General features: G+C 45.3%; 2 protein-coding genes across 6 annotated transcripts; both read left to right on the top strand.

Annotated features, from left to right (window-relative positions):
- The first annotated feature begins 293 nt into the window (after positions 1-293).
- Rubicon (run domain Beclin-1-interacting and cysteine-rich domain-containing protein rubicon) lies at positions 294-3979 on the top strand. Its single transcript, XM_017162739.3, has 4 exons — positions 294-641; positions 981-2908; positions 2967-3120; positions 3209-3979. Exons 1-4 carry the CDS (start codon positions 426-428, stop codon positions 3404-3406), a joined length of 2496 nt encoding a protein of 831 aa, XP_017018228.1. The 5' UTR covers positions 294-425; the 3' UTR covers positions 3407-3979.
- An 875-nt stretch (positions 3980-4854) lies between these two features.
- Trf4-1 (Topoisomerase related function 4-1) lies at positions 4855-12259 on the top strand. Of its 5 annotated transcripts, none has more exons than XM_017162630.3 (5): positions 4856-5050; positions 7369-8608; positions 8675-9355; positions 9472-10196; positions 10449-12259. In XM_017162630.3, exons 2-5 carry the CDS (start codon positions 7609-7611, stop codon positions 11166-11168), a joined length of 3126 nt encoding a protein of 1041 aa, XP_017018119.1. In that variant the 5' UTR covers positions 4856-5050; positions 7369-7608; the 3' UTR covers positions 11169-12259. The 5 variants fall into 5 exon arrangements, with proteins under 5 accessions (XP_070143906.1, XP_017018119.1, XP_017018121.1 ...); XM_017162632.3 differs by lacking the exon at positions 4856-5050 and adding an exon at positions 5140-5225; XM_017162631.3 differs by lacking the exon at positions 4856-5050 and adding an exon at positions 5367-5416.
- Positions 12260-12434: the final 175 nt, after the last annotated feature.

The following is a 12434-nucleotide window of genomic DNA, read 5'->3' as shown; positions in this document are numbered from 1 at the left end:
CAGTATAAAGACTTTTAAAAATGTATATTTTTTATACAAATAAAAATAAAATAAAAAAAAGCAACAAAAAATAGTTGTTAATATTAATTATGGTCAGTTTATTGCTATAAGTTTCCAAAGCTGCTATAAACCGATTTTGGTCTGAGTCTTAGCTAATAGCTGTTATACTACAAAATATCCCATAAAGTTTAAAACCCGGCTAAAAGGACTTAGAGTGACCGTTGCTCTTAACGCTGATATTCTATAACGATTAAAAATACCCTTTTTTACTACAAAAATTTCGATATATTGATACATGTTGCACATCCCTAGTGGCAATAAATAAAAATAATAAAAACAAGCAAAATTCGCAAAACATTCAAATGCACCAAGTGGAAATGCGACCACCTAGCGCCCCGCCCCACTGACAACTCAGGTGCAGCCCCATGGCCATGCCTGCCCCCACTTTCGGGGCCGCCGAAGCAGCAGCTGCGTCGGAAAGCGCAGTGGAATTGCAGCGAAAACAGCAACAACAACGCCTGGCCAGAAATTCCCTGCTGTCGGAATTGCGAAGATCGACGATTTTCTGGTTCCGGGCCAAATCCTCGGACGGATTCCAGCTGCTATCGCAGAGCTGCACCCGGATTCTGCAGCATGGAATGGTAAGCAGCACGAAGATCAGCGGGAGAAGTCTACCCTGAGTCAGTCTGGGGAGTCCCAGTGATGTTGATATTTATGTAATTATTGATTCGCATCACCAGGCGAGTCGATTTAGCCTGGCTCCGTGTGGTTTAAAGCTGTTTTAGGAGTTATTTAAAGTGTTCAAGACTTGAAATAGAAACTATTCTTAAAAATAACCCAACATTAAAGCAATTTTGTGTAAAATGTAGTAAGCAAAGGGTATTAGCTATTCGTTTCCCTGCATAACAGTTATAATTCTCCCATTGTTTTGCAATCGAATTTTATTTATGCAACGCCTCTCTCTCTCTCTCTCTTATCAGTTGCTTCCAGTGGAGCTGCAGAGACTAGCGGATGACTTTGAGTTCCTACTGGCAAGTGCGGGCAAACCACCGCCATCGCTGGGGACGCTATCACAACCACAGTCGCCAACGCATCCGGCTGGTGTGTTCGGTGCTGAAGAGTTCCTTGTGCAGTGGACAGAGCGCTGCCTGCGTGCCCAGTGCCTGACGCAGTGCCTGCAAACCCTGGTCTCCGATCCGGAGCTAATGGACTTTTATTATCCCAGCAAGGAGGCCTTTCTGCGTCATTCGGGCGATGCCACCGCCCTGTTTGTGTGCCTGACGGCCGTCCAGTTGAATCAGAGCGGCTTGCTGGGACAATTGGAGGTACGAAACAAGCTGCGCCACCGGCGTACCTGCTCCCAGCCGAACTTTAGCATCTCGCCCAAGCTGCAGGCTGTGCCCGAGGAGAGGCAGCTGCAGAAGCGAAGCTTCCTGCGGCGACTGAAGAGTCTGCCGAATCTAAAGCCAGAGGACGAGGAGCCAGAAGAGGGCACGGGCTTGAGTCGAAGACGCTGCCAAACCTTTAGCAGCTCCAGCCGAAGGGAGGACTATGTGGATGCCGCGCCATCCACAAGTTCCTGCTCGTCCAGCGGCGGCAGCCCAAATAAACGGATACAACTTATAAACTGTGATGACATCAAAATCTGGACGGATCTGACGACGCCCCAAGAGCAGTCGATGGAGGAGATACCGAGAGCAGCAGCAGCAGCAGGAGGCTCCTCCTCCTCCCCCTCCTCCTTGTTGGTGGGCAGTTTTCTGGGCAGCCTGTTTGGATCGCCGCCCGTCTATACCAGCTGGTTCCAGAGGGGACTGGGCGAGGATCTGAATGCCGCCGGCGAGGGTGGCGTATTGAACAATTTCCTGCCCATAAATGGCAGGAAACTGAAGAAGCATCAGACCCTTTTCGAGGGCGTTAGCATGCTGGATGAGGCTGCCGCTGCTGCGGTTGCAACGGCTCCCTGCATGGCATCGGCACCCTGGGATATCCAGAGATCCCCGGCAAGCAGCAGCAGTACCGCCTCCAGTTCGGTGAGCATTACTCCTGGCAGCAGCGACAAGCTGGACCAGCAATCGCTGGCCTCCTTCCTCCAAATGTCCCGGCAGACGCACAACAACACCCAGTTGGAGAAGGAGAATGCCCACTTTCGGATTTCGGAGGCCTGCATCACGGCCATCGAGCATGTCAAGTGGAGCCGGAGGCTGGAAACCAGACCAGATCACCCCCAGACCTGTGTCGGCAGGCAGGAAAATCTCATGGAACCAAATCTAATGCCCTATGCCGAGCAGATTGCCGGCGGAATGGAGAACCACAGTGCCGAGGCAGTGGGTCTGCAGTTGATATCGCGCTTCAGTGACCAGCAATTGCCCCGCTTGGGCCATCTCAAGTGGCTTGTTTCCGAGCAGGAGGCACCGCAAAAGCTTCTGCCGCTGCCCATGCCCACCAAGAAGGATCACCACGACGAGCAGTCTAGCCTGACCAGGGGCACGTCCAGTTGGGCACCGCCCCGCCAGCAGATCATATTCACCGAGCATCCCTCGGCGAGTCGTTCCCAGTTGCTGGCCAAGCAGAATCAACGCTGTGCCGGCTGCGGCATGCGTGTGGCCAAGCATCTGCAGCAGCATTTTCGCTACTGCAGCTACCTGGGGAAGTACATGTGCACTGGCTGTCATCGGAATCAGATATCCGCCATTCCGGCAAGGATTCTACGCTCCTGGGACTTTCGCTGCTATCCGGTTTGCTCCTTTGCATACAAACTGATCGAGCAGATGTACGCCTTCCCGCTCTTCCATGTCCCGGATCTTAATGCGCAGCTGTATAAGCACAAGGAGCTGGCCACCGCCAGGAGGAGGAGGCTGCAGCTCCAGACGGTCAAGGGTTTCATAGCCAATTGTCGGTTTGCAGAGAGGTAAGTAAGCCAGTTTTTTCCGTTAAATTTAAATTCATCCTCTTTTTTCCCCGTACAGAGAGCAAGCCTTCTTCAATGTTATCCCTGCCCACATAACCCAAGATCCGGACATGTGGTCCATGTGCGACTTTGTGGACGTGCAAAACAGCAGCATGAGTCGCTCCATCAAAGAGGTGATCGCTTTGAGTGAACAGCACGTCCGAAACTGTGTGGTGAGTTGTTGAATCAAAATTTAAAAAAAATTACTTGTACAACAAATATTTAAGAAATATAATTAATTATAATTTTAACTTTTTCCAGCTCTGTACGGGTCGTGCCTTCGTCTGTGAACACTGCAAGGGCGGCGAGCTTCTCTACCCTTGGCAGCGAAAAATCTATCGCTGCGATCGTTGTGGCGCCTGCTTCCATCACAGCTGCTGGAAGAGTCGGTGCCGCAGTCGCAGCTTCAATAGCTACCCTTGCTCCAGGTGCTCTCGTCTACAGAATCGGGCCAGCTAGCATTCGGTTAAAATGCTAGAACCCCTCCGTCTGTGCAAAAGACAATGGCGAAATGGAAGTTAATCGTAGTCTTTATTTAAATATTAATATTCGAAGAGTTGATTTATGAACTTTGCCTTGGTAACTAATTGGTTTAATATTCGTCTTTATTTTATAATTTTATTTATTGATGCTAACCAGTTTATTATATTTTATAACTTTGTAAAACTGTGCAAACTTGAATATTTCCAATATCTGAGTCATTTCTTATTTTCCTTTTAACTTTAACTTGAAGAAAAACTTTAAATTAAGAGGCCACAAGTAATTCCATTTTCTCCATTCAAAAATTTTGACGCTATCCAAGGTTTTAAGTTTAAGCAAATTCAAGATATCTAACTGGTACTTGTGTATATTTTTACTGTAAATAACTATGTACATTACCAAAACTGTTACGAAAATCGTGTACCTCAAGCGAAGGATGAGAGCAACATGTTGATTTTATACATATATAACACTAACACTAACGATATATCGAATATTTATTGTGTAACGAATTAAATGATTAAAGATTGTATTTTTATTAAACCAAATCTGACATTGGGCATCATAGAAATCTCTAGCTACAGTCCCTGGCCTCCAAAAGGAGATGATAAAATCCAAAGCACCGAAAATACTAAGCATTCGTAAAAATATTTTTTCTTTTTTTAGAAAATTATCAAATATATTCCATTTGAAACAAAAAAATATATGTGTATATATCATTTGAAAAAAAAAGTAAGCTAACTTCGGCCCGCCGAAAGTTATAATTATTTTCTAGATTAACTCGGCTGTTGATGATGATCAAGAAAATATATACTTTATAGGGTCGAAAGCGTCTCATTCTCTACGTTGCAAACTTCTGACTAAATTTATAATGCAAGGGTATTAGGGTTAATTATTTTATTATTTATTTTATTTTTTAAACCCAAACATTTGCCTTTCGGCAAGAAAGTAAAAATAATGAAAATATGGTGAACATCGGACCGATGGAAAATGCTGTCGCAATGGAAACGAGGCGAAGTAGAAGCGATAGTGCCGGCCCACAAGCCATCGATATGAACACTGTTATCGGTATTCTGCTATCTCTACCATCTACCAAGTGCTCTCAATTGGGAATTCCATAAGCAAATTCTGTTAACGAGCCAAATTCTGTAAGCGAGAGCATTTCTATGTTAACTAACATTTTGCTTTGAAATTCAGAGTGACCAAGGAGAATCAAAAAATATCAAACAAAAGTATCGCGATTTCGGTATTTGGGCAAATAATTCAGTATACACTATAACACTAGATTTTACTTACATTTGACATTCTACATGAGAATTCGACCCCAAGCCTGTAAAACCTTCTTTTGACATTTTACTTTGAAATTCAGAGTGACCAAGATATCAAAAAATATCAAACAAAATATCGCGATTTCGATATTTGGGCAAAAATATCGACATCTCTACCAGTCGCGTGTTCGCAGAATTATTGCAATTTTCGTCGTTAAAATCGAGCCAAAAACGGACAGGAGACGCTGAAAAAGGGCAATAACTACAATCGCACGGCGGCTAAGAGCCTGCGATCCACAGGACATGCGAATCGGCGATTGCAAATGCCAGTTGCAACAAAGCGCAGCCACTTTCGGTAATTCTCGATTCGATTCGAAGGAATCGTGAGTGTACTCGCGTGTGTGTGTGTGTGTCAGTGACAGTGTGTGAGAGTGAGCAAGAACGATATAAATTGTTACTGCTTATAAGGATATAGCCGCGAGGGAGAGAGCGAGAGGGAAAGAGCAGAGCGGGCGACGCCGACAACAACTGTAATTTTCCATTAATTTTTGGGCGGGTTTTGAGCTGCAGAAAAAACCCACAACTTGCATACTATAACTATGTTTTTGTATGTATTTCATGCACGTCCAGGTGTGTGCGTTGAGTGTGTGCGTGTGTTTTTGAGTGCGGGCAGCCGTATGTGTGCTAAACTTGAAATACAACGAGAACAAAACTTGTCAAGGTAAAAGAGCAACAACAATTTTTTTAATCGAAAAAAAAGGTGAAAAATTCCAACGTAATTACGCGAGAAATCTAAAAAGAGAACGCACACGTGAGTGCGTTAAAGTGAGGGCGAGCGGAAGATTAAACTCTTGATTGATTTTCGTTTTTATTTTTTATTGCATAAATTAAATGTTTACATTTTGCGTAAACTAGTGCTGTAAAGTTCGTCCAACTGCCAGAGGTGGCAACCCTGCGAGGCTTATCGATAAGTGCGGCACTGTCAATTCAGCAGAAGATTTATTAAAAAAAAAGTACTTTTGCCGGTATAAAACAATTACAAAGGAAAGCACGCGCTCCCTCTCTTTCATTGCTCAAACCTCTCCTTCACTCCGCCTCCTCTCTCGCCGTCTCCATCTCCCCCTTTGGGTGTTAACCAACACTGACCAACATTAAGAAAGTGTTAATTTGCCTAAAATGTACAAGTTCATGCGTGCGTGTATGTGGGTGCGTGTGTGTGTGTGTAGTAAAGTTTTCCTCTAGAAAAATGCATCTTCAGTTGCTTGAATATCTCGGTTTAGCTAATGAAAGCGTTGAAAAAGTCGACGAAAAGTCATTCCGGTTGACGTTCGAGTAGCGGTGCCTTGGTGTGGGTATTATTTCATTTTGTTTTTTGCATAATCTCAGCCGCCTTTCGGTACATGTGCATGTGCCTGCTGTCCCGCTCCCCCGCATACTACGGCCACCTGTACGCCCTTGCACACAGGCACACGCACGGGCAATATACACATACACATGCACAAAACTAGAGTACTTGCTATTGTGTTGGTGTGCGATATAATATCACTTTGGAAGTCATTTTATTTGCAAAGTCTCGTGAGTCGATTTTTTTCTGCCCCATTTTTGGGTGTTTTTTTGTAATGTGTGTGTGTTGGAGTTTTTTTTATTTATTATTATTTTTTTTGCGCTCTGAAAAACAATTTTCGCCTGGCGCCTTTAAACGCTTCAGCTGCAGTTGGCTCGTGTGTAAATGAGAGGGGGAGGGGGAGCGCTAGCGGAGCCATAGAAAGAGGGGGTGCGAGCGAGAGAGGTCGGCATTTCTATTTGTAGAAAAGAGCGCATAATTTGCAATAGTTTGCCATTTACGCTTTCCATTCGAGCGAAATGAAAATGCATGCAAACGCCTTTTGGAGAGTGGCAACTTACATTTGTACATACTGTTTGTATGTATGTAATTGTATTTATTATTATTTCCATTTCTCTCTTTGTTTATTATTCATACGTCGGCCCCCCCAAGTTGCCGTATTTTGGATTTAACCCATATATCGGCTTTATTTCTTGCCACATTGCGCCACATCGTGTTTATTTATCGATAATCTATAAATAAAAGTAGCCCCCAGTCGATAAAGAAGTTGAAGAAATGTCTTAAAAAGCTGTATTTATTGATCAGAATTTTGTCACAATATTGTAATTTATTTTTAGATCTTTAGAGGGGTCTGCAAGGTCTCAATTTACTTCTTAATATCGTTTTATATATTTAAAGGGAGTCATGGATTTGAGATCAACCTATTTTTAAGGATTTAACAGGTTACACTAAGCAAAATTAGCAGTAACTCAAGAAGACTTGCGTAGGGTCTGCTTTCCAGAACTCTCTAGACTCTAATCCTTCCCACAGTCATAGAGTTTTTCGAGGAAATACTTGGCTGATTGTGCCGGGCTTTACGCTAGTTACAGGCTGGCAGAGAGCTTGATATGTGATACCAAGCTGTGCGATAAATTACACTTATTGTTTATTTGATTTTATGTTTGATTTATGGTCGGTTCGTAGTAATTCTTTGAGTTAAAAATGTAAGGTACTGCGACCAATCTCGGTACAGATCGCTTTTAGAAATCAGACAGACCCTATTATATATTTATTAACTACTAAAACAAAGCCAACTAAAACGTAATACTATTTGTATATTTTTTCCTTAGTTTGTGAGTGACTACTTTAGAGGGTGAAGACGCACTCCCCAGGCAAAAAGCCCGAGAACTTTTCCTCGTGGATCACATATGCGCGCAGCCACAACTATTAGATCATCACATCTATAAAGGAAGGAAGGACGTAGCAGGGAATATAAATATAATAAAGGAAGTGGCAGAAGAAGGAGCGAAGGAGAGACGCTAGGCCCCTCGTTTCCCATCCCAGCCAACAGTCGTGTGAAAGCGTCTTGAATGGATCCATTTGTTGGCTGGTTTCAGAAGGAACAGGAGGGACCATCGCTGCGCACATGGTTAAAGATTTGGGAGACGAATGCCCAGGAGATGGGCGCATCGCTTGATCAGCAGTTACAGCAAGCAACGACGACGACGACGGTGATTAACGGTAGCACCACCAGCAGCAGCACCAGCAGCAATATCAGCGGTAACAGCAGCAGCAACAATAACAGCAGCGGTAACGGTAACAGTAACGCGGCTAACACTAATATTAATAACAATTCAACGGGCAAACCCTACTTATCACGGCCAAATAGCTCACTGGGCCGTGTTCTTAACTTTCGGGCGGATTCCCAGGAGCAGCAGCAGCAGCACCTTAACGGTACCACGCAGCAGCGGCACAGTAGTAGCAGCAGCAGCAGTGTAAACAGCAGCTCGGCCACCTCGGATTCCGCAACAAATCGGGACAATAATTCACCCGCCAACAGCAGTAGCAGCAGCATCACATCTACAAACGGAGCCGGAACGAACAGTCCAGCAAGCACGGCAGGGGCAACTACTGCCGCTGCAACTGCAGCGACTGGACCGCCAGCGACGACCAGTATGAACGATACTACGTCACAGACGACGACCACGAACACGACGACGACAGGTGGTGCCAGTCGCACGAACAGCATCTACTACAATCCGTCGCGAAAGAAACGGCCGGAGAACAAGGCTGGCGGGGCCCATTACTACATGAACAACCACATGGAGATGATTGCCAAGTACAAGGGTGAGCCCTGGCGAAAGCCAGACTTCCCCTATGGCGAAGGTGTCATCGGGCTGCATGAGGAGATCGAGCATTTCTATCAATACGTCCTGCCCACGCCCTGCGAGCACGCCATCCGCAACGAGGTGGTCAAGCGCATCGAGGCCGTTGTCCATTCCATCTGGCCGCAGGCGGTGGTTGAGATCTTTGGCTCCTTTCGCACCGGTCTCTTTCTGCCCACCTCCGACATTGATCTCGTTGTGCTAGGTGAGTGATATGATACCTTTTGATAATCATAGAAATTCTTCTAATACTATCAATTTTCCCGCTTAGGTTTATGGGAAAAGCTGCCGCTGCGCACGCTGGAATCCGAGCTGGTGGGTCGTGGTATTGCGGAAGCGTGCACAGTCCGTGTACTGGACAAGGCATCTGTGCCGATCATCAAGCTGACGGATAGAGAGACGCAGGTGAAGGTTGACATATCGTTCAATATGCAAAGCGGCGTTCAGTCAGCGGAGTTGATTAAAAAGTTCAAGCGTGATTATCCGGTGCTGGGGAAGCTGGTGCTGGTCCTAAAGCAGTTCCTGCTGCTCCGCGATCTCAACGAGGTGTTCACCGGCGGCATCTCCTCCTATTCGCTGATCCTCATGTGCATCAGCTTCCTGCAGCTGCATCCGCGTGCCATCTACCACGAGACGGCCAATCTGGGTGTCCTACTGCTCGAATTTTTCGAACTGTACGGTCGTCGGTTTAACTATATGAAGATCGGTATTTCGATTAAGAACGGCGGTCGGTATATGCCCAAGGATGACCTGCAGAGGGATATGGTCGATGGCCACAGGCCATCGCTTCTTTGCATTGAGGATCCGCTGACGCCGGGCAATGACATTGGACGGAGCAGTTATGGGGTCTTCCAAGTGCAGCAGGCTTTCAAGTGCGCCTACCGCGTTCTCGCTCTTGCCGTTAGTCCGCTCAATCTCCTCGGGATCGATCCGCGCCTTAACTCCATACTGGGTGAGTGACTTTTTATAGATTTATGTTAAATTTCAACACTTAAAACTTGAATTCCCCAAGAGGCCTTATATAATTATTTTAAAATTTATTAATTTTTTATTTTGATTTTTCCATAGGTCGAATCATCCACATCACCGACGACGTCATCGACTATCGCGAATGGATCCGAGAGAATTTTGAACACCTTGTGATGGTGGAGCGCATCTCGCCACTGCCCGTCACTGCTGCAGCCGCTGCCGCTGCCGCCGCTGCGGCGTATGCCACCACAAATGGTGCACCCAAATATGTGATTATGCCCACGGGCGCCGTTGTCCAGCAGCTGTACCATCATCCGGTGCAAATGCCCACTGCCCACGGCAGCCACACCAGTCACTCGCACAGCCATGCCGGGCACACTTCTAACGGTCATCCCGGCCATCTGGGACAGTCGTTTGTCACCGGTTCATCGGCCACGACAACGACCACCACGGCGGTGGCAGTGGTGGGGGTGTCGGCGCCTGGTAATAGCGCCCAACAGCAGCAGCAGCAACAACAACAACAACAGGCGACAAAGGTCCAGCAACAGCAATCGCAGAACCAATCGCAGTCGCGTCACAGACGTGGCAGCACCTCGTCCGGCGATGATTCCGAGGACAGCAAGGACTGTGAGATTGTTGAAGGGTCGCCGGAGATCATTGACATCACATTGTCGCCGCCGAATGGAATGGTTGGCGCCATGCCCGCCATGCCGTTGCCTGTGATCGCTGTTGGTATGCCAACGACCAGCAGCAGCAGTTGGAATGGAAGCGGAAGCGGACGCGGAAATGGAAACGGAAACAGCAGCTCATCCACGGGCTCGTCGGTAATGCACACAATCCCTCGCCTAGACACACGATGATTGGTGGTGGCCGGCTGCCTAATGCCCATGCGGCATCAGGTGGCCGGCGGCTATGCTCCCATGCTGGCCGCAGTTGCTGCCCGGTTATATCCGAAACCGAAGCTCCAAACGAAATTCCATGCGAAAACCTTGGGAGCAACTGCAGCCAGCATGCGTGCTAGATTCAACAGCAGCAGCAACAAGCATCCATGTATAACCTCTTCACCACCAAAACAGCCGGAAACTGCCCACATCGTCGTTGCCCAGGAGATGGACCCAGAGCTGGAGCTTCAGGCGCCACCGCCGCCACCGGCTGAGACCTCAACCGGCGCCAGCTCAGGAGGAGGCACTGGCTTCGGAACGGGATCTGGCGGCAGTGGAGGACGCAACTACAACCAGCGCAGCGGTGGCGGCAGCGGCGGCCACAATTCCAGCGGCTACTACCACCAGCAGTACTATGTGCCACCGCCCATGCAGCAGCAGCAGCAACAGCAGCAGCTGAGCAAGTCCAACTCCTCCTCCTCATCCTCGAATTATCACCAGCAGCAGCAGCATCATAGTCACAGTCACCGGCAACAGCAGCACCATCATCATCATCATCATCACCACCAGCAACAGCAGCAGCAACAGCACCAGCAGCATCATCACCACCAGCAGCAGCAGCGGCCGCAGCATTTACGGCTAGGCGGCGGCGGCAGCAGTCGCTACCAAAAATCTGTGGGATCCCCGACCATTGGCACCGGCAGTACGTCGTCGACCAGCAGCAATAGTAGCAGCAGCAGCAGCAACAACAACAACCATCGACTGCCGCCGCTGAGGGGCACGCTGGTGAACTCATCGTCGGCTATATCAATCATTTCCATATCGTCGGAATCATCGATAGCCAGCAGCAGCTCCAGTTCGTCGCGATCTGGCCAAGATGGGCAGCATCACCAAAACGAGCGGGACGAGCGATAGGAAGGAATAAGCAAATAAGAAAGAGAAGATAGTGTTCTCTCTGGTTCAAAACTGCAAATATGTGTGTATGCTGCATTTTTCTAATTCATCCTGAATCCTGATCCTAATCCTGATTCTGATTCTGAATCCTCCTAAAAGGTAATATTTAGATTTATTTTTAACATTGCGCTGTCTCGCTTGAATCTAGAAACGGAACTAGAAAAGCAAAACAACAAAAGGAACCTACTAACAACATAATATTAAGGAACACTTTGCCTCTGATTGCGTTAAATATATTTCATTTTGTTTCTAAAATAAACATGAAAGCAAAGAAAAAAAAAAAAATAAAAATATATTATAGAAGATAAATAATATAAAATATAAATATAAATATATATATATATATATATATGTATTATATATATTTATATATATATATAAAGTAAACTCATAATTAGTTTGTAATAATGGTTTAAAGAGCGATAAAATGAAGTGTGAAATTAGCTGGTAAATATGAAATATTTTAAGAACAAACCGCATTCGTATGTTTCTAAAATCTCTCTAGAGCTCAACACACACACACACATGCATATATACACACAACCAAACCACCCTAACCCCAACCTTTTAAACTAAAAAAGAAAAAAATACTAAGGTGCTTCACATTTTCAAACATAATTTATCTAAAAATAAAATAAATACAATTTTTTGAAGACGCAGAAAATGTAAAAAAATAAGAAAAAAAAATCAAAAAGAACCCCTGTACCCTTACCCTTACCCCTCATCCCTCCCCTGCATTGTTAAACATTAATTAAGATGATTGCTAACTGTAATTTTTATGCCTGAAATGTAAATTTTTTTATGATTTATTTACTTACTATTACTTATGATGCTTAATATTTTTATTAGTAGTTTTTTAAACATAATTTTAAGCGAAACGTCTGCTAAACTAAAAACATTGTAAGAACACACATTGCATTCAAAAACAGAAAAAAACCAAGTCTAAAAGCAATTGTGTTTTAAAAACAAAAAAGCAAAAGCAAAAAAAAAAACAACAAAAAACAAAAACCACACAAAAAGCTACAAAAAAAAAGAAACCTACAAAAAAAGAAATGAAACTTTTGTTTGATATTATTTACGATTATTATGTTGATTATGATTATGAGTATGCCAAGGCGCTTTCATCGATTCCTGCCATTGTTTTTTTTTTTTTTTTTTTTTTTTGTAATTTAGTTTTGAGAGCGCTTTCTGTAAATACTTAGTTAACACAACCTCACACCCCTCGCC

This window comes from Drosophila kikkawai, chromosome X (genome assembly GCF_030179895.1).
Source record: "Drosophila kikkawai strain 14028-0561.14 chromosome X, DkikHiC1v2, whole genome shotgun sequence".
Lineage (NCBI taxonomy): Eukaryota > Metazoa > Arthropoda > Insecta > Diptera > Drosophilidae > Drosophila > Drosophila kikkawai.
This window is presented reverse-complemented; position numbering and strand designations above follow the sequence as displayed.